Genomic DNA, 20,953 nt, shown 5'->3' on the forward strand with positions numbered 1-20,953 from the left:
TGTGACAAAAGAGTAGTGTGGCTATAAAACATCCTCCAAGGGCCTAGAAATAAAAGGAAATAAATTTCTCATTGAGAGAAAAATTTTAAAACAAAGCAAAATGATTCAGAACTGTGATCTTTCAACTGCATTTTAAGGATCACAAAATAGGTCTTTATGCTGCACCCACCCCTCACCCCTCATCAACCCTGCCTTTCTCCATTAATCCAACAGAAGATCAATCAGTTTATTTTTTGGTTAGTAATCTGACATCAAAAAAGAGTGAAAGTATTAGAAACAAAGGTGACAATGAGCAATCTCTAGCAAGGAGAACCTTGGATAACTGATTTTAAGTATTACAATCAGATCATTTTTAATCTATCATTTCCACTGTAGCCATGAGAGTATCTTGGCCTGATGTAAGTACATATGTAATTATTTGAGTCCACTATCTTCTTAGTATGAGGTAGTTATCCTTGCCTACAAGAAGTGGATAGGTTGGTTATAAAGATGTGAGTCATCAGGTCCTTGTTAAAAGTTCTCGGTAGTAAATTGGTCTTCTGACTTCATCTGTATCTCTTATGCTTGATTACTGTAAAAAGGAACAGAGTGATTCTGATGTATATGGTTCATGAATTACACTTAAAGGAGCACTGCCATAAAACACCATCTACATCTTTCATAACTAGAAATGAAATGTAATCAGGTTATTAGCACATCTTGGGTTTAGGGGGAAATTACTGGCATGAGTGAGAATGATTTTTTTCAGTACATGCAGCATGTTTTATGCTGTGTGAAAGACCATTTTGTAGGCCACCAATGAAATCTTACAGATTGACACTAATGGATATCATGCTCTATTGTCTTAATGTCACATTTCACACAGTGCTAGTTTTCTTGAAAAACCAGTTGTTCTATATTAAAGATACAGGTTTTGGTATACAATTTTAATATTTTGAAGATATAGATTTTAATATCAGTAGTTAACTATCCAATCTCTACTCCACAGATGCTGTTCCTAAACTTTTACAGTTCTCTTAAATCAGTGGTTCTTTAATCCTAATTGAATATTAGAGTTCTACCTGAGAAACTTTTTAAAATATTGATATATGGACTCTATCCTGAGATATTTTTATTTAAATGATCTGGCCGTTCATAGTAGAGTCACTTGGAGAGATTTTATTTAATAAAACAAAGCAGCTGTAACATGCAGCCAATTTTGAGAAAAACTACCTTAAACTTGAACAATATTTCTGTACTTCTGAAGATTGGAATTTTGAATTCATTAAGATGGAGTCCCATATAGAGCTGAGTCCTTTAACTCTCACCTCACCTCTTTCCATTTTTCCGATTCCTCAGTCCTTATTTCTTCTGTCATGCTTCTCCTTCCTCTTCATGCTTTAAAGTCCATTCCTTCCCCTCACTTTCACCTGTGCTCTACTAATTATTCCATTTCTTTCCATTTTCTTTCACTACAATAATCTCTTCCTCTCTACCGATTCTTTCTCTTTGGACTATAAACATTCTTAAATCTCCCCCGTGCCCTGGTCTAAACACTCCTCCCAGACAGAACTTCATGCTGCTATCCTACTCTGATATATTCAGGCACTTGCATTGATTGATAAATTTAGAGAATTTATTAATTTATTGTTATTTATAATTATTATTTTATTAATTTTATTAATACCATGTGGCTTTTAGTCACATTATATCATTAAAGTCATATAAAAATCGTAAATCTGAGTCTATCTCTAATTGTCAAATACAAAAGTATTTCTCAGTCTTTAATTTATGTGAAACTCTCAATTTTGCTGTTTTATGGAAAACTTCCCTGGTTCTCATCCCACCTTGCTGGTGACTGAGGGACTTTGTTGCTGGCTCCTTGTTTAATTCTCACTCTTCGTTTTTGTCTTTTTTTTTGCCGAGGAAGATTCACTCCGAGCTAACATCTGTTGCCAGTCTTCCTCCTTTTGTATGTGAGCCACTGCCACAGCATGGCCACTGACAGACAAGTGGTGTAGGTTCACGTCCGGGAACCAAACCAGGGCCCCAAAGCAGAACACACCAAACTTAACCACTGGGCCACCAGGACTGGCCCAATTCTCGCTCTCTAGATATTAACATTCCCCAAAAATCAATATGTGGGTCTCTTCTATTTCATCTATTACCAAGTTTTCAATCATTGTGTCTGTATACTCGTGTCTCCGAAAGTTAAATGCCTTCTGATGACCTTAGCATCAAGCTGACATCTGTTGGATGTGGCAATGTGAATTTTTGACAGGCACTTCAAACTGGACATATTCCAAGATAAATGAACTAATCCGTTATCTTTCTTCTGATACAGAAACACACACACACACACACACACACACACACACACACACAGATACAAACAAGTATAACCTGACCCCTTTGGAAGCTACTGTATTGTGAAGGGCCCAATTAATCTTAGATTACACAGGCTCAGGCTAGCAACCTCAGCATCCTGTTTCTTTTCTCCCTCCTTAACGTGCATGCATCCAGATAATTGTCCAGTTTCGGAAATTGCTATTTCAAAATGAATCGTCTATCATCGTTTCCTTTTCCATGCCTATGCATGGCCATAAATCAGGCTACTACAGTAGACTCTGATTGACAACACTGTTTCTGCAGATTCCCCACCACCCTGCTACAAATGATAATTCTGAAACACAAGTCAGAACGGGTCTGCATTCTTCTAGAAAGCCTATGCAAGAAAGAGTCCAGTCTCCACACATGCAGTCAAGAACATTTATGTAATACTGCAGATATCTTTGTCTCATCTTCAGCTACATTCTTCCATGTAATCAACTTTGGGATCATACACAGGATTTTGTTTTGTTTAATTTTAGCGTGGAATATCCTTCCCATTCCATGCCCGTTGACTTCTTTCTCAAGTTTTAAGGTTTGATCCAAATTACACCTTTTTTCATTCTGTAACACACAGTTCAAATGTTACTTTTCTAATAAAGCCTTTTTTTTGCTAGCAAGTCAGAATTAACTGTTCTTTCCAGAATGCTCCCACATATCCAGCCAGCAACTCTGTGGAGGACACACAAAAATTATATGTAAAATTACATATTAAAAGTTTTTTAAATAATTTCCATTATAAATAAAATTAAGATAAGACTTTAATATTTTAGTATTTTAATATCTTTTGACAATTTATATTATGTCAAATAATATTTTTCTATGTGGTAAATGTGTGTGCAGTGTTTGTGTGTTTGTGATATCATGATTAAAGTTTGAGGATTATATTTATTTAAAGTCTTGGTAAAATTTAGTATTGGACCAGCCAAAGATGTGGTGAGCAAACCATACAAAAAAGTAAACGTTTTTACATTTGTACGTAATTTTATTTTTGATATTTGAACCAATTTAATTTTGCTAAAGACCACACTATGATTTCTTACCTAAAATTCATTTGCTTGAAAATCAAAACATATAACCAAAATCATGATTCTTAATTTGTATAGGTTACTCATTCATGTTGCAGACATTAGTTGAATTTGAAGCTTTGTTACGACATCTCTATTTTGTTCAAATGGATGATATTCTTCACCTAAGAAAATACAATGCCCTCCATTTAATTGTTCAAGCTGGAAACCAGAGAGTTATTCTTGCCACATTCTCGTTTACTCCCACCTCCCAATTACCAAGTCCTACCAATTTTTCCTCATATACTTTTTGAATACATCTACTTGATTCTCTTCCCACTTCCACTATCCTAGCAAAAGTCGCCATCAGCTTTTACATAGACCACTGCAATACTCTTCTTTGGACTTTATTAACATCTCTCTCCCTCTTCTCAATTCAGCAGCAAGAGGGCCATTTGAAATTTGAAATCAAATTAATAATTCCCATGCTGGATCCCTTCAATGATTTTCCACTGCTGTAAGAATAAAGCCCCTAGTTGGAAACCTGCATGACCACTCTCTTGATTATTCTCCAATTTCACTACTTACTATTCACCTTTCTCTTGCTCATTATAATGCTTCCACTCTGACTAGATAACTCCTACTTATGTTTTTCATCATTTAGATCTCAATTTAAATGTCACTTCCTCAAAGAAGCCTTCCATGACTCTCTTGCTATATTATGTTCCCTTTATTATCCCAGAGCATCCTTATTTTTCCTTCATAGCACATTTCAAGTTTCTAAATATAATTCTATCTGTTTCTCCTATTAGATTATAAGCTCAAGTGGAGTAAAGACTTAGTCATTTTCTCTGTTTATTTTCTTTCTTTTTTCACTACCATTATGTACTCAACCTGTTGCACAGCACCTGGTACATAGACTTTTTTTTTTTTTTTTGGTGAGGAAGATCAGCCCTGAGCTAACATCCATGCCAATCCTCCTATTTTTGCTAAGGAAGACCGGCCCTGAGCTAACATCTATTGCCAATCCTCATCCTTTTTTTCCCCAAAGCCCTAGTAGATAGTTGTATGTCATAGTTGCACATCCTTCTAGTTGCTGTATGTGGACGCTGCCTCAGCATGGCCAGACAAGCGGTGCGTCAGTGCACATCCGGGATCTGAACCAGGGCCACCAGTAGCAGAGCACGTGCACTCAACCGCCAAGCCACGGGGCCAGCCCCCTGGCACGTAGCTCTTTAATAAATTTTTGTTTAATGAATGAATGGATAAAGGAAATAATGGATGTAGGTAAAATAAGTGTTATGTAATTTCTGTATGAGTGTTGTGAAATTACCTATATTTCAGGCTACTGCATTTTAAAAAATTAATCAACTAAACTGCAGATATATTAGTATTCCCAGACCATAGTACTTCCTAACTTAATTATCCAGAAGAATCTTTCTAATGAAAGCTGTTGAGAGACTAAACAATTTGACTGAAACATATAATGAGAAATTAATTATATATGCTTTTAGAAAGGCCAAGTTGAATAATTAACACATTTATTTGAAAATTATTTATTGTGTCAAATGTCTAAATTGCTCTATACTGTGCCAAATCATAGGGATTAAAGGAATTACTAAAAATTAATTTCTGACCTTAAGTAATTGCTAGTGCATTAGGAAAAAAGGTCATATTATATTTTAGTTTTATCATACATGAAAAATACGACTCATATCATCAAATTAAACATTATGAAATTTGTAACATCTGAATATCTCTTAAGACCTTAAGAGTGATGTTGTGTAGACTAAGCTTTCCCATTTGATAAACTTAGGGCAAATATTAATGATATCAATATAGTGATCACAAACATCTGCATTTTACTTACACAAATCAGTAAAAAAAGAATTCTCACATTTGGCTTTTATATGATTTTTCAATCATCATTCCTCTTCCTTGATATATTTATCAGCTTTTCAAAGAAAATGTATTTGTAATTGCAATTAAATTAATTTACTTTTAAATTTATCTAGCATGTTTTTGGGTTGTCATAGTGAAAACTGTCCATGGTCCAATTTCAGTAATTAATGCCTTGATGCTTGCATTTTTTATGAGGCTTTTGTTTAGTTGTATGTGATTGTTTTTAAAATCATGTGTTGAGCATTTTTAATTTTGACAATATCGTTTCTTATTACAGTTCTAGATAGTGCTGGTTTACTAGATAATTGACTTGAAATTTGAAAACACCCTAGAAGAAGCAAAAATGTACATTATATTTTATGCTTTTTTTCTTTACTGTGTATCACCAGAATGTTTTTAGCTTTTTTCAGCTGTTTTTTCAAAAAAAGATCTCCTTCCTTGTCAACTCTCTCATTGTAAATTATGTTACAATGTCAAAGCATACTCAGATAACAGAAAACCACTTGGATATTGAGATGTTTCAAAGAGAGGTTATCTTAGGAAAAAAACAGTATTCCAAATAGAGTAGGAGTGATTTCTTGGAATTCTAGTAAACTTGCGTATTGAATTTGGCAAAAAAACCCAACAATCAAAAACACTGCTAGCCAAGTTCTAATATATATGTGTATTAATACACATGTTATATAACGTGTTCATATATAACATGTGTTCATAATACATATGTTATATATTTTCTTGGACAAATTATAATTTAATGTATGTAGATTTTTATGTGCTTGTTACTAAACTAGATGCTCTGAAAAATACATAGGATAAATAAGACACAGTCATAACCCATAAAGAGTTTAATTTATTTTGTAAGAGATAATGCTTATTCACAGTGAAATAATCAGAAAATATCCTATACCATTATTAAACTGTTAAATTAGATGGAACATGCTAAAATATTATGAGAGTTCATCAGAAAGTGAGTGGGGAGGAATATCTGTTAGGGCTTGAATAGTTGGGACAGCTTCACTGCTGATTAGAACTTCATGAACCTATCTGGATGTTTAGTACTCAGATAGGCAGATGAAGGGGAAATTAATGTTATTGGAGATGGAATGGTATGACCAAAGGCATGGTAATTTCATGAGGCATTATGGTATTAATTTGACTGCCATTGGAGAGAGGAGGAACTAAATGGTAAAAGATTTGCTTTTCTTGTACTAAGTCAAATATGCATTGGCTTATTTTTCCAGGCTCCTTGTCATTATAGGCTTTTCTGTACTTTTGTAATGTCTTTTAATCCTTTTCTAAAACACTTCTATTAAAGACACTTTTCTTTCCTATCTCTTTTTCTAGACCACAAAGTGTTTGACAGAAATTATTCTGTCTGTAACTTCTGCATTCTATTTTTCAGAGGCCAGTGTTCGGTACAAATTTAGGTCTGAATAAATGTATCAATTTATGAATCAGTTAATTAAAGAAGGAATATCTTGCATAGCAACGTAATTTAGATTTGGTGTTGTAGACAACATAAGATTTCTTGAAGAAGTATTTAAGACTCAATCCTTAAATTGATGGGTTAAGACCTGTGATACGGGAATTGATGGAAGCCAACTTTGAAGAAGTGTTTCTTTGAGGTAATTAAGGTAGAAGTTGAGCATGAAAGAATGCAATAGCATTAAAGTATTTGAGATTCCAGTTTCTGGTCTCAGAGTTTGAGTAATGAGATTCAATGAACGTCTACAAAAGGATCATTAAGTTGCCCCAGAAAAGAAACAACCCCTCCAAATTCTCAAGCAATATAAAGAAACACTTTAAAAATTCTTGTTATTGATGTTTTATTCTCTGGCTTTTTATCAGAAAGAGGAACGCCTAGATGAGAGATCCATCTCCACTAACAACCCTTTTAATGGTTCATAAAAAAATTAATGATGATAGTATTGTTAATGGTGTTGATACCTCCTCCTGAATTATACACCTGAAAGATTCACCAACCATCTACTCTACTGAGGGGCTTGTCATCTTAGATTATTGTAGGATATGTTGAACAGAAGAGGGGTAACCAGACGCCTAGTATCCTTTTTAGCTTAAAGCATCACTGGTTCACATTAAGGCTCCAGAGAGCATAAATCTGGAGAGGACTAAATTATGCATTGCCCAATTTGCTTGACCAGCAGGAATGGTCTTGGGTTCAGACTGACTGCCAACCTTGAGAGACTCAATAGGCCTCTCCTAGCACCAAATTTATTTAGCTTTAAGTAAGGGTACAGGATTGGCAACAACATAACTTTTATGACAATAGCATAATGGAAGTCTTGTGACCTCTAGATGTAACTTCTAACGTCTTCTAAATCATCTGCACTCAGGATATATTACCACCTTGCTAGATATTTCTGAAGCATTTTCTTAAACATTTTGTTACAGCAACTTCTATAATATTTAGTTCATAAAAGTAGACTTACTAAAACACTAGTAATGACCAGAATATCTTTTATCCAGTAAGGAGCTGGAATTCTCTCTGCAAAATGCATTAGCAGCGATACATTTTCCTAAATTGTCTGATATTCCTTTAACATTTGAAAGATTATTTCTCTTCATCATCCTCTATTACTTACACCTTTTTATAAGTGTTGATAGAGACATTCAACTGTGTATGTAAGTTTTCCAAATGTAACTTAAATTCTTCCCCTGGCAAATCTGTCTCCATGGTTATACCTAGCTTGTGGGTTTTAGGTTGTCTTCCCAGATAATCTTTCTGTCCAAGAGATCAATATCTACTCAAGTTTCATTTTTATCCAACTGCATAATGAATCAAAACACCTTTATTATATCATAGACCTGAAGCAGAGAGATTAAATGTTTAGCACAACACACTTCAATTAATATCAGAAATGCTTTATGCATATTTCCTATTTTGTCACACAGAATATCAAAAAGACATATACTGAAGAATTGAGATTTAATAAAATTTGTAATGCTGTTGCTTCATCAAAAAAGAAAGAAACAAACTTAACTTCTCCATGGTACCTTTGATGAGGTTTGGACAGATTAAGGGTCAACACTGTGTTGCCTCGTGAGAAACAGGTGGCTGGTGCACTGCAATGAGACCCAGAAGCTTGATGATACTCTAAGGAAAGAGTACTTGTGCAATTAAGTTGCGAGCTGAACTAGCTGCTTTCACGGAACACTGATTTTACTTGAATGACTGATAAACTATCGTTTCTCAGACTTTAGTATTTGGTAGATATTTTCTTGAAAATAAAGTGAGACTGTCCCTTCAAGGAAAATAATTGATAGCATTTGTTGTCAATAATAAAATTCCAGCTGTTAGGTGAAAATTAGGATTTAGGAAAACTTGTATCCACCACCATGAGCTTGACAGCTTCCCGATACTTAATAACTTTTCTGGTGAGACCTGTGGTGATATTAATGAATGTGATGATTCTGATGTCATACAATTAAATGTGTCAACATTTAGAAGATCTACATAACTCAATCTACCAATATTTTTCAAGAGACAAATGTATGATATTACAAAATCTTGTATAGGTAAAAAAATCCATTCAAAATGCAATATCTGCGAACGGATTTTGATTTAACAGTTTTAAAAGTTTATCAATGAGGTTTCAGTTTCCTCCTTGCAAAAAAACCCTTAAGAAACTACCACTTGTCAAGTTTTGGTGTAGTATCAAAGAAGAATATACACGATTTCTAACTACATATCTGTGCGAGGCCCAATTTTCTTCATAAACACCAACCAAAAGAGCATATCACAACAAATTGAGTGCAGAAAGAGAATCCAGCTGTCTTCCACTAAGTCGGGCATTAAAGAAATATATGAAAATGTAAAAGTTTCTTTTTAATTCATGAAACTATGGCTGTGAAAGAACATTGGTAATGACTATACCTACAAATGACATCTTGCTATAGTTTAGACTGGCCATAGTTCCCACTAATATACCCCTCTGACTTGATCCTCCAGCAGAGCCAACTACAACTCTTTAAATACATCAGATTCCATTACAATCATTGTGTCAGTAAGTCATTCCTAAATAAAATTTATACAGCTTTTCCCAAAGTAATTATAAAGTATGATTCTCAGTAGTTTGGTGTATGATAGTCTGTTCATATATCACTCCATCATCTGAAGCATAACTATACATGTATAAGCTACATCTGGCAGTCACAGAACATCAGCTTAGGTCAGAGTTAAGAGTTCTTTCAGGCCTTCAAATGTAATAATGTAATAAACATGACCAAAAAACAAGATTCGATTGATCCATTCCAACCTAATATTCTGGCATGTATCAAGGGACACATTGCCCTAATGACCCCAAATGACCCCAGGTAGATCTTGTACCTTGGCTTCATGTAAGAGCCAAATTTGGGGGCCTCCTCCAGTATTGGCTATGACTTAAGAACACATCCCAGAGGAACACATAAGAGGGTTATACTCTTGTTCTGAAACGTTCTTTCAAAGAAAAGTAGGAAGGCATCTTTTCTTGAAATCTTTATTTACGTACTCCCGGTTCCATGTTCCACAATTTCACCTTGTTTTCTCTTATTACTTTTCTTAACACAGACTCAGCCTCCCAGGGTGGGATTTGCTGATTATAGTCTATGTTTAATACATAAGGCTGATGCTTCCTTGCTTGCCAGAACTTTCCCTTTTGTCTCTTCACCAGGAAGAAGAAGTAGGTTTTAAAAGGGTGGAATGGAGTGGCATAGAGTTGATAGCCAATTACCTGAGAGTGGAGGAGGATCTAAAGGTTTCAAAGAGAAAGACAGAAACGAGTAGCCAAATAACCTAAACTTTGGAAAGTGCGTAGAAACGGAGGAAGAAGGGAGAAAAATGAATCAAATAATGAAACAATGGATGAACAATTAGAAAAATTCTGGTCAGCCTGAATGGTAGCCTATTAATGAAGTAGAAAGGCAAAATGGATAAAGATTGTTAAAGATCATTTATGTGGCTAAAATTTTCTTCGTAATTTTTGAGGGCATTATTGAGCTATAATTTACATGTCCTAAAACATACCCTTCATAGGTGTACATTTCAGTGATTTTTAGTAAATTTAGACAGTTGTGCAACAATTACGGCAATTCAGTTCTAAACGTTTCCATCACCCCAAAATGGTTCCTCATGCCTGCTTGCAGTTAATACTTACTCCCATCTCCAGCTCCAGGCAACCACTGTTCTGCTTGTTGTCTCTAAAAATTTGCCTTGTCTATGAACTTCAAAAATATGGCATTATACAACTATGTAGTCTGTTTTTACCTGGCTTCTTTCACATTGCATAATGTTTGTGAGGTTCATCTATGCTGTAGCATGAATCAGTATCATATTTTTGTTTCTTTGAATTACTGAATAGTATTCCAAGATATAAAAACATCACATTTTGTTTATCGATTTGCCAACTGATGCACATTTGAACTGTTTCCAGTTTTGGAGAATATGAATAATGTGGCTATGAAAATTCTATACAAGTCTTTCCATGGACATATATTTTTATTTCTATTGGGTGTGTGTAGATGCATACACCCAATATGCAGAATTACTAGGAGCAGAATTACTAGGTCATATGATAAGTGTCTACTTAACTTTTCAAGAGACTGCCAAACTGCTTTCCAAAGTGGCTGCACTCTTTTATATGTCTACCACATCCTCATCAACACTTGGTATTTTTTAGTTTTTTTATGCAAGTCATTATAGCAAGCGCCTAGCTGTATCTCATTATGGTTTTAATTTGCATTTCCCTAATGACTAATGATTTTGAAATCTTTTCACGTGCTTACTAGCCATTTTTCCATCTTTGGTGAAACATATATTCAAATTTTGTGCCCATTTTTTATTTGTATTGTTTGTCTTCTTAATATTGACTTGCAATTGTTCTTTATAAATTATAAATATAAGTCTCTTTACAGATATCTATTTGAAAATATTTTTTCACAGTCTGTGTTTTGTCTCTAATATTCTTAGTAGCGTTTTTGGAAGAGCAACAGCTTTTAATTTTGAGAAAGTTCAATTTATCATTTTTTTCTTTTTGTATATCATACTTTTGGTGTTGTATCTAAGAAACTTTTGCCAACCTAAGTTCACAAAAATTTTCTCCTATATTACCTTCTACAAATTTCATAGTTTTAGCTTTTACATTTTACATTTAGGTGATTCATTTTGAATTAATTTTGCATATGCTGTGAGATAAAGGTCACAATCCATTTTTATTTATTTTTTATCTTTTACATATGGCTATCTCAGCAGCTTTTATCATCAAAACTATCTCTTCCCCATAATTACCTTGACATCTTTGTTGTAAATCAGTTAGCCATAAATGTAAGAGGTTATTTCTGGACTTCTGTTCTATTAATCTATACATCTAACTTACGCCAAAACTACATTGTCTCGATTACTGTAGGTTGATAGTATGTTTTGAAACTGGTAGTGTAATTCCTTCTTCATTACTTTTCTTTTCTAAAATTGTTATGGCTGTTCTAGATTCCTTATATTCCATATAAATTTTAGGATTCACTTGACAATTTCTACAAAAAAGCCCGATAGAATTTTGATAGGGGTTACATTGTATCTATAAATCAAATAAATTGTGGAGAATTTTCATCTTAAAATATTGAGTCTTTCTATCCATCAACATAGACTCTCTTTCTATATACTTTTGATTTTCTCTGAGCAATGTTGTAGATTTTGGTGTATGGGTTTTGTACTTATTTTGTTAAGTTTATTCCTAGTTATTTTATCATTTTTGATGCTACTGTGAATTGAATTGATTTTATTTTTGGATTGTTCACTGCTAACATATAAAAATACAATCGATTTTGCTTAATCTTGTTAATCACTTGTTAGTTCTCATAGTTTCTCATAGATTCCTTAGTATTTTCTACATAGATGATATATCTTCTGCAAGTAAAGATAGTTTTACTTCTTCTTTTCCATATGATGTCTCTTTTTTGTTGTTCCTTTGTTGTACTGACTAGAACATCAAGTCAAATGTTGAATAGAAGTGGTGAGAGCATCCTTTTCTTGTTCCTGATCTTAGGGGAGATCATTCAGCATCTCATCATTGTATATAGTGCTAGCTGTAGGTTTTTTTGTAGATGCTTTCTATCAGGTTGAAGTTCCCTTCTATTCCTAGTTCGTTGGGAATTTTTTTCATAAATGGATATTTGGTTTTATCAATTGCTTTTCTGTATGTATTGAGATTATCATGTGATTCTGTCTTTTATTTTGGTAATATTATTACATAAAGAGATTGAATGTCTTTATTTTACCTTTAATATTAAGGATAAATTTGCTGGATATATTATACTTGGTTGATAGATGGTTGTTGATTTTAACCCCAGTACTTTGAACATGTCAGGCCTGTGCCTCTTGGCCTCCATTGCTTATGATAAGAAGTCAGCCATGCACCATACATTGTTTTCTTTTATGAAATGAGTCTTTTTTCTTGATGCTTTCAAGGTATTCTCTTTGTCTTTCACCAATTTGACTGTGATGTGTTTAGGTGTGGAACTCTTTGTGTTTTTCCTATTTGAGTCCATTGAGCTTCTTGGATCTTAACAAAAACTCTCTTCTTGACCACACCTTAGTTAGGCTCCTGTGAGCCATCTTTTCAACTAGGCGTCATTCTTGGGCCTTGTCTTTGGCCTTCCTGCTCCAGTTTTAGCAAGAATCCTGCTCAGTCAGTTTATAGAGAATCCCCCACCCTCAATATCTGATCAAAATCCTCATTAACCATCCTTGATATCTAATCATGCTGGCCTGCCTTCTGCAAGAATATTGTTAAGTTGGTTTAGCAAGAGTCCCCCTACCATTGATGTCACCTCCTAGTAATTTTCCATCCACTGACCCCCTCATTCTGCTCTTGACTATAAATCCCCAGCTATCCTTACTGTATTTGGAGTTGAGTGAGTTGAGCCCAATCTCTCTCTCCTGTTGTAATGTCTTGACACCTATCACAAGGTCCTGAATAAAGTCTTCCTTACCACTTTTATAAGGATCAAAATAATTTTCTTCTTTAACAGTCTTTAGATTTATTGATTTATATATTATGCTATTTGTTTGTTTTAACTGGGTTTTGAATATTGACCTTGAGGGTTTTTTTTTAAATAACGTGTCTGAATTTCATCTGCTGAATCTGCTTCATTTAAGTGTGCAGCTCCTAATGTCTCTGCACACGTTTTGCTTTCATTCTTATTTTTAATTTTTAGCTGACTTCTTATGAGTTGTTCTTGTTTCTGCAGAGCTTAATGTCAGCCAATAATTTGGACCAAGGTTTGCACAAACACCTCAAGCCCATAAGGCTTCTACCCTTTGCCAGTTGATCTGAATTTGGGTTGGGGAGAGCATTGACAGTTCATACAGTTCTCAGGACTTCCTTTTGGCATTTACATTCTCATTACATTCTCATGGCCTTCTCATTTCTCCGCTGTGAATGTGTATAGTGTCAGAAATGTGTGGAAATCTTATTCAGACCTTCTATTGGGCTCTCATTTTCTGGTTCTTTCTGCTAAATTTCTAGCTTGTTTACAGCTTACCCCAACTAGGACCACAACTTGTATTGGCAGAGCTGAGGTTGTTCCTTATTCAATTCCCACTGTGCTTGATTCTTCTATTAATGCTGAATTGAGTCTATCATCTCTTGAAGCAAATCTGCTGTTTTTTATGGCCAGTCCTACCCTTATGAACCTTACGTGACAATTGTATTTGGGTGGTGAGTGGTGGGGGACATAGGGTGACACCCAAACAAGAAGGCTGCTGACTCCTGCTTTTCTTACCTAAAGTTGCAGCAATTCTTCATGAATAATTCCTCTAAATTTGTTCATGTTAGGGAATCTTTAGAGCCCTAAATGGTATTTTTGACAATTTTGCTTAGATTTATACTTACTTTTTGGAAAAAGAATTATCTGACCTTCTCACACCACCAGAGCCAGAAGTCCTGCCTCCTAGCTACTCCTCTATGCCATTTTAAAAAAGCAATTTCAGTCAGGTAGTAGTGATAGAACTAGATGTATAGTATAAAGGAGGGACAGCATTTTGAAAACAGGGATTCCGATGATGAAGTGGAGGGAAACAAATAAATTAAATTAAATAAAGACACTGTATTAACAGGAGAAAAATGCCTTTTCTTTTTGCTAAAATAAGTTAAATATTTTCATGCATCAATTATAAGTCATGGATTATAGTTTGTTTTTATACCACTACTGTGCAAATGTATTCATTTTATAGGACCCTAAATTTCATATTAGGCATCAATCTCTATGTCTAATAAAAATTATAAGACAATAGATCTGTTGGTGTATTGAATTCTTGCTATGTTGAATTAAAATAATCAAAGGAATACTGTCTGAAGAAAATTGGAATATCACAAATTGTTTAACGTACAAGTAATTCTGCAACCTATTACACAAGTCTTCAAGAACTGTGCTTCTTACATTTCCACAAATAGACCAAATAAGAAACAGACCAAATCTACCTTATTAAGTGTAAAATACAAAATGAAAGGAATCAGCATGACATACTAGGAAACAGAAGTGAATGTCTAGAAACACAGTGCAATCTTTTTTCTACTATAGCTAGAAATCAAAATAAACCAAACCTCAAACACTATCTGAGATTCTGAAAAGGGCAGTGAGTGTCTCCTCAATGAATATTTCTTAAGGAAATCCTCACCACAGCACCATCTCTCACCATTTACACTCCCTACGTGAAACTCATTGAAAGTTACAATACAAGGAATTCCCTTACTAATAGAATATCTACTGTACTAATAAAAAGCACTAGATTGAAAAAAATACTTAAATTGTGAGGTTTCCAGAACACTTTTTGTTATTAAGAATGCCAAATTTGTGTCTGCATAAATCAGGAAATCCCTTTTCACAATAGCAGAAAACAATGGTATAAATGTAGCCTGGGCATACCGTAGAAAGCAACGTGGTTTCATTCTTCACTGTTTGATTGGTATTTATGCTGTTGATCAAAACATTTTTTCTTCAAATTTATTTTGTTATCTAAATCAGGTGTGAAATGTTTTGGTCCATGTTTTGGAGACCAGCACAGTTGTATTGTATTTTTGTTATAAACAAGAACCATTAAAAGAATTCACTGCCATTCTCTTATAAACTTATCCAAAATCATGTCACTCTCCCCAGCTTTTCCTGCCCTCAAAACAAAAAACAAAAAAAAAAGGAGAAAAAAAGAGTGCAGAGACTACTATACATATTAAATATCAAATATAAGTAAATCTTTTCATTATTTAGTCGTCTCACACCGTGATTCTCAAAATGTTTTATAACAGCCCATAAAAACCTTCATCGTCTTGCTTCTACTAGTCTCTGCAACTTCATCACATGTTAGTCTTTCCCTGGTTCATCACATTCAACCTCCTTGAAAGCCTTATTCATTCTCTTAACCTCAGGATCCTCACACATGCCCTTCCGTTTTCAACGAACTGCTCTTAATTCATATTCTTCAAAGGACCTTCATATCTACCCTGAAACCTATTCATTGTTCTCTATGTTCATTTTTTAATAGTACTTGTCACAACATGTCAATATGAATGTCTTCATTTATTATTAATAATCTTCCTCATCTAACAGTAAATTCCAAAAAAAAAAAAAGCAGGGCCCAATTTTTATTCACCAAGTTTAACTTATATCCAGCTCCTAACATGGTGCCTGAGACCATTGCAGATTCTCATTAATTATTTTGAAATGAATGTTTTTTTTCCAGATTATTATTTTTCCTAAATCAAGATTAGAAATTAATTTGTTATTATGATTACTGCCAAGTGATCTCAGCTAGCTTACTTCTATAACTCTTTTCTAGCCAAAAGGATACAATATTTTCCAGACTTTTCTAAACTCAGATTTACATGTTTTAGCACGCCATCAATCTGGAGTTTACTTTGCAAATCAAACTTTATTTAAGAAAAACACGGAACCTGAATATTCATGACCTTATCTTGTACCAAATATCACAAAATTTTACTCAAGTAGTTCTATTTTTTTATGTTTGCCTAGTTTGAATGGTTAACCTGAATAATAAAGAGATTAAAAAAGACTTTCCAAGAAATGTATATTTTTAAAAGTGCTTAATTTTACAATTTAGATAATTGCTTTGTTTAAAAGTCCAACTATTATTACAGGAAAAATATTTACTTGTTATTTATCTGTGTGTGTATATATATATATATAATTACTTGTTTTACATACTTCATCATGATTTCTATATAAGAGCAACTCGACCACTTTCATAGTATGATCTTCTGTCCATTGTAATGAATAACCATACGTTGAATCAAAGATGGTTTGATGTATTAATGATCACATGGCACCACCTACCAAAATTTTAAAGTACAATAATCCTAGAGGAGTAAATATTCATAAAGAAAGCCAAGAAAAATAATTAATCATAAAACTCTTTTCCTATAATATTTAGGATTCTTATGGCTGAAGTGACATAATTTCAAATTAAACTAGGTTTTTTTTTTTAAAAAGTGTATTTTTGGCTCATAGATCAGATCAGGTGCATTCAGGGTGGTATGGCCGTAGACTGGCTCATACATCAGGAAAGTTCAGTGGTAAATTTGCTCAGGCATACCTGGAAACAGTGTTATCACTGATATTCTCTCCCTATTTCTTGACATTGCATTCTTGTGCACCACTGTCTTAGGCAGACCCAATGAAGACAAGAAAATCAGCAAAAACATCAGATGTAAATTCACCAGTCTAGCCCCAGAAGAAATAAGAGCTACTCTTTTCCACTGTTTCTAGAAGTCACCCTGACTAAAGTAACTTAGATAACCTGCCAATTCTTGAACCAGTGTCCAGGCCTGAATCTCACTCCCACAGCTGGAGCTAAGTGTCAGCTCCACCCAAACAGGGAATGTGAAGCAGATGAATAGCTTCCCAAAGGAACATGAAGGACTCTTAGTAGAAACAAGGGCCCAGGAATGCCCAGGAGGCAAAAACGCCAAATGGTCAGCACACTTATTCATTATCAATTTAGCCAAAAATCATTTCTAGTGAAAACATATTTATATATGTTTTCATATATATATATATGAAATATGAATGTATATATATTTTTATATATACATATTTATATATACATATATACATATTTATATATACACTATGTACACACTTTTATATTATAGTTTAGGTCTGGTGATTATTTCTATATCAATTATGACTTTTATTCTATACCCGCTTCATTTTTGAGACTCCAATTTGAATTTTTGTGTTCAGTTTATGATCCAATGTTCTTTACATTTGTATTTTTATGTAAAGCCATATTTATCAATTTCTCAGACACAGGAAAGAGAAATAAACTGCAGCCAGAACAGGAAAGGAAATAGGGGACAATCAGAATTTTTTTTTTTTTTTTTGGTGGGGTGAGAGGCAGCTGAGGATAAAGATATCTGGAATATTGTACTGAGAGGAAGGAATTGTGGGAGGGGAAGATTAAACTTTCTGAAAAGGATTGTAACACATTACAGAAAAGAAATGTAAACAACAGTGTTTCTTGCCATTTAGATATCATAACATTCAAGTGAAAGAATTAAAATCATAGATTTTATTTTACTTTCATCTAATAACTTGTAAGCAACACTTTGGCTTTACATAGAGAGTAAACCAACTTCCCCTCCATTCCCTTTTCATTTAGGAGGCAGATTTTCCCTCTAAATTAGGATCAGTGTTCATACACCTCTATCTCATAGACCACTGATCACAGAGTCATTGAGTTGCAGTTGAATTAAATCCCCACCATAGTTTAGTTTTAAGGTGTTTCATGGAAGAATTATCATTTTTGGGGTCTGCAGAGTCAGTGTCTCAGCTCTCTTTTCTAATCTTGGACCACCAATAATTTCTTCAAAATATTTTTGTTTGCATGTGTGGGGACTCAATTATGTTGATTCGTAACCCATTATTTTATCATTTAGTGCCAAAAGACTTAAAAATAGTATAAAACTATTTAAGTAACCTAAACATAGAATTAATTTTTGGCTTATTTGTTAAACTTCCTACTTGCTAATGGTTTCTGTGGAGCTAGTAGTGTTACTTGAATATATTAGCTTTTCTGTGATTGGCTGGCTCTGCAGTTTTGGGGGGTTTTCTATCACCTTTCCTTTGCAGTAATGTTTGGTATTTACAGCACCTCCCAGACGGGTGTCTTCTTCAATTTAATTATTATCCAGCTTATCCTCCCTTCCAACATCATTTATGAAAATGTTAAATAAGACCAGCCATAATACCTGCATCCCTGAAGCATGCTCCTCAACATTTCTTCTTAACTTGATGCATTGCCATTTATCATTAAATTCCTTTAGCCAATTTAAGTCCCAGGAAGAAGGTTAATATTGAATCCAATTTGAGCCAAGTTTTAATTAAGATTTCCTGAGACATTGTGTTAAGTGATTTACTATAATCAAAATTGATATCTTCTCTGCTATCCCCATCCTCTGATTTTCTAATTTTATCCATACACACAAGAGAATGAGTTTGTCTGGCTTGGATAGTTCTCCGTAAATATACATCATTCATTTTGACTGTTTCTGCACATAGTTTCCTTCTCCTTTGCCTTTAGGACTATGTCTGTCATTCTCGTATAAGTCCCAGAATCATTTTGTGAAATGGTTTTCCTTCAGGCAACCACATCTGTCCCCCCCCAAATACCCAATCTCAGACTTTGCTGAATTAATGCCAGTCTCTCAAATTTCCTTTTTCCTCTCAATTATTTTTGTTGATGCTATTTCTATGCACATTATCACTCTAAATGCGGTGGGTAATAAAAATAGAATTAGAATATGAACAGTATATCCCCTTAAGCATGATGGGATGTGTAAAGCACTTTGTTTACATCTCATCAAGATAGTAAACACGAAGCTTTGAATGGGCCATTAATTAACACGGCATTCCTGAAATTGAATTCAAATTTCAAAGTAAATGTGCATGGTCTCATTTTATCTAAGAAGGTGCACTAGGGTGTCCAATAGCCCCCCAAAGGAGTCTGTGAACAATAAAGATGTGCTACTTTATAGAAGTGAAACTCAGGGATTAGAATACATGAGAAAATGTCAATAAATAAGAAATTTTTTTCTACAGGTTTATTTATTTATTATGATCATGTGGTTTTCTTTATTCAACAGGAAACTTTTGATTGTTTTCCCCTCATGTGTAAACTGAGGCCACCTTTCTTTTCTCCATCTGTCATTTTTGGTATGATGGAAACAAAATTCTGTGAACGTTTATAAAATGCATTTTATAAAATTTCCCAAAGGAACCTATTTTTTTGTCTGTTTTCCCCCCTTAAGTGAATTTATATTTATCATGAAGTGAAGGAGCCTTATTTAACATATTAAATCATTATTACTTTAATTTTGCTTTATGAAATTAATAATCATCATTCTCTTCACACATAATGCAAATGTAATCTTTAACTATTGGATACCAGTTGCTCCAAAATGATTATAAATATGTGCAAATTACCTTTATAGATGCTTATGTGGTATTATTTCAGGGACTCTGAGTGGATTCCCTTTCCTCAAAAAAAGTATCTTGCACTTGATACTCTAATTTTCTAATTAGATGTTCTACAACTGGAGATGCCTTTGACCTTGAAAAGGTAGTACTATAGGTCTTATCAGTCCTTTATAAGTCAGTGTGAACAAGGTTCTAAGAACCTTTCCTAAAGCCAAGTTTAAATAAAGAGGACTCCAGGACAAGACAGTCTCTGGGAATTAGGAAGGAAAATATTACGAATGAAAAAAATGAGAGCAAACGGAAGGATGGAAGTAATAACAGGAAGCTTCACCTATTTCATTTTATCAGGCCTCAGCCTGTAGTAATATGTGTTTGTGTGTCAAGGACAGCAGGTAAGATAGAGAAAAAAATTAAATTTCCTATAGGGATATTAGATTTGCTATTAGGACTTTCCTCTTTTTTTCATTATTAAATTAAATAAAGATAGTCTTCAAGACCTCCAAAAGTTTTTTTTACCACTCTCACAAGAAATGGGAAAAAAACCCAATGCTTCCTGCTGTGATTGCTTCAGTTTCCTATGGGAACACAGTAGCCTCAATTCAAGAAAACAAGAGTGTAAACGCCAAAAGAACTTTCTTTACTTATTTTTTGTCTTTGAAAACAAGCTCCTTTCGTTGGGGGAAAAATGACGCAACGGTGAAGAGTTGAGTCCCAAGAAGATTTATGCTGTGATTTTCAATTCCAGCTCACTGCAGTCGACGCAGACGAAGGGTCAAACGGGGAGATCACATATGAAATCCTGGTCGGGGCGCAGGGAGACTTCATCATCAATAAAACAACAGGGCTGATCACCATCTCTCCGGGGGTGGAACTGATAGTCGGGCGGACGTACGCGCTCACGGTGCAAGCAGCGGATAATGCTCCTCCTGCAGAGAGAAGGTAATTTATATTAGAACCCACACGTCTTTTCACCGCTCCACTTTAACCCCATAGTTATCTGAGGAGTGCAGCAAGCATTCTTTTATCCTATAAACATCTAAATTAGATCAGAAAATTAGAGAGACCGGATTCGCAGGAACTGCATATTCTTATTTGTTTAAATTGTGGGAAAAGGACAATAAAGATAAGATTAAACCACAATATAATTAACTGTGATTTCACAGATGTGAAGGATGCGAGTCTCTGTTTTA

General features: G+C 34.2%; 1 protein-coding gene across 10 annotated transcripts in view; it reads left to right on the top strand.

Moving 5' to 3' along the window:
• The window catches only part of PCDH15 (protocadherin related 15), an 800,695-nt gene that overhangs the window by 458,465 nt on the left and 321,277 nt on the right, over nucleotides 1-20,953 (top strand). For all 10 annotated transcript variants that reach the window (XM_058543433.1, XM_058543426.1, XM_058543425.1 and 7 more), the window contains one exon: nucleotides 20,509-20,702. In XM_058543433.1, the coding sequence (XP_058399416.1) occupies nucleotides 20,509-20,702 (194 nt within the window). The remainder of the gene's footprint in view (nucleotides 1-20,508; nucleotides 20,703-20,953) is intronic.

This window comes from Diceros bicornis, chromosome 6, assembly GCF_020826845.1.
Source record: "Diceros bicornis minor isolate mBicDic1 chromosome 6, mDicBic1.mat.cur, whole genome shotgun sequence".
Classification (NCBI taxonomy): domain Eukaryota; kingdom Metazoa; phylum Chordata; class Mammalia; order Perissodactyla; family Rhinocerotidae; genus Diceros; species Diceros bicornis.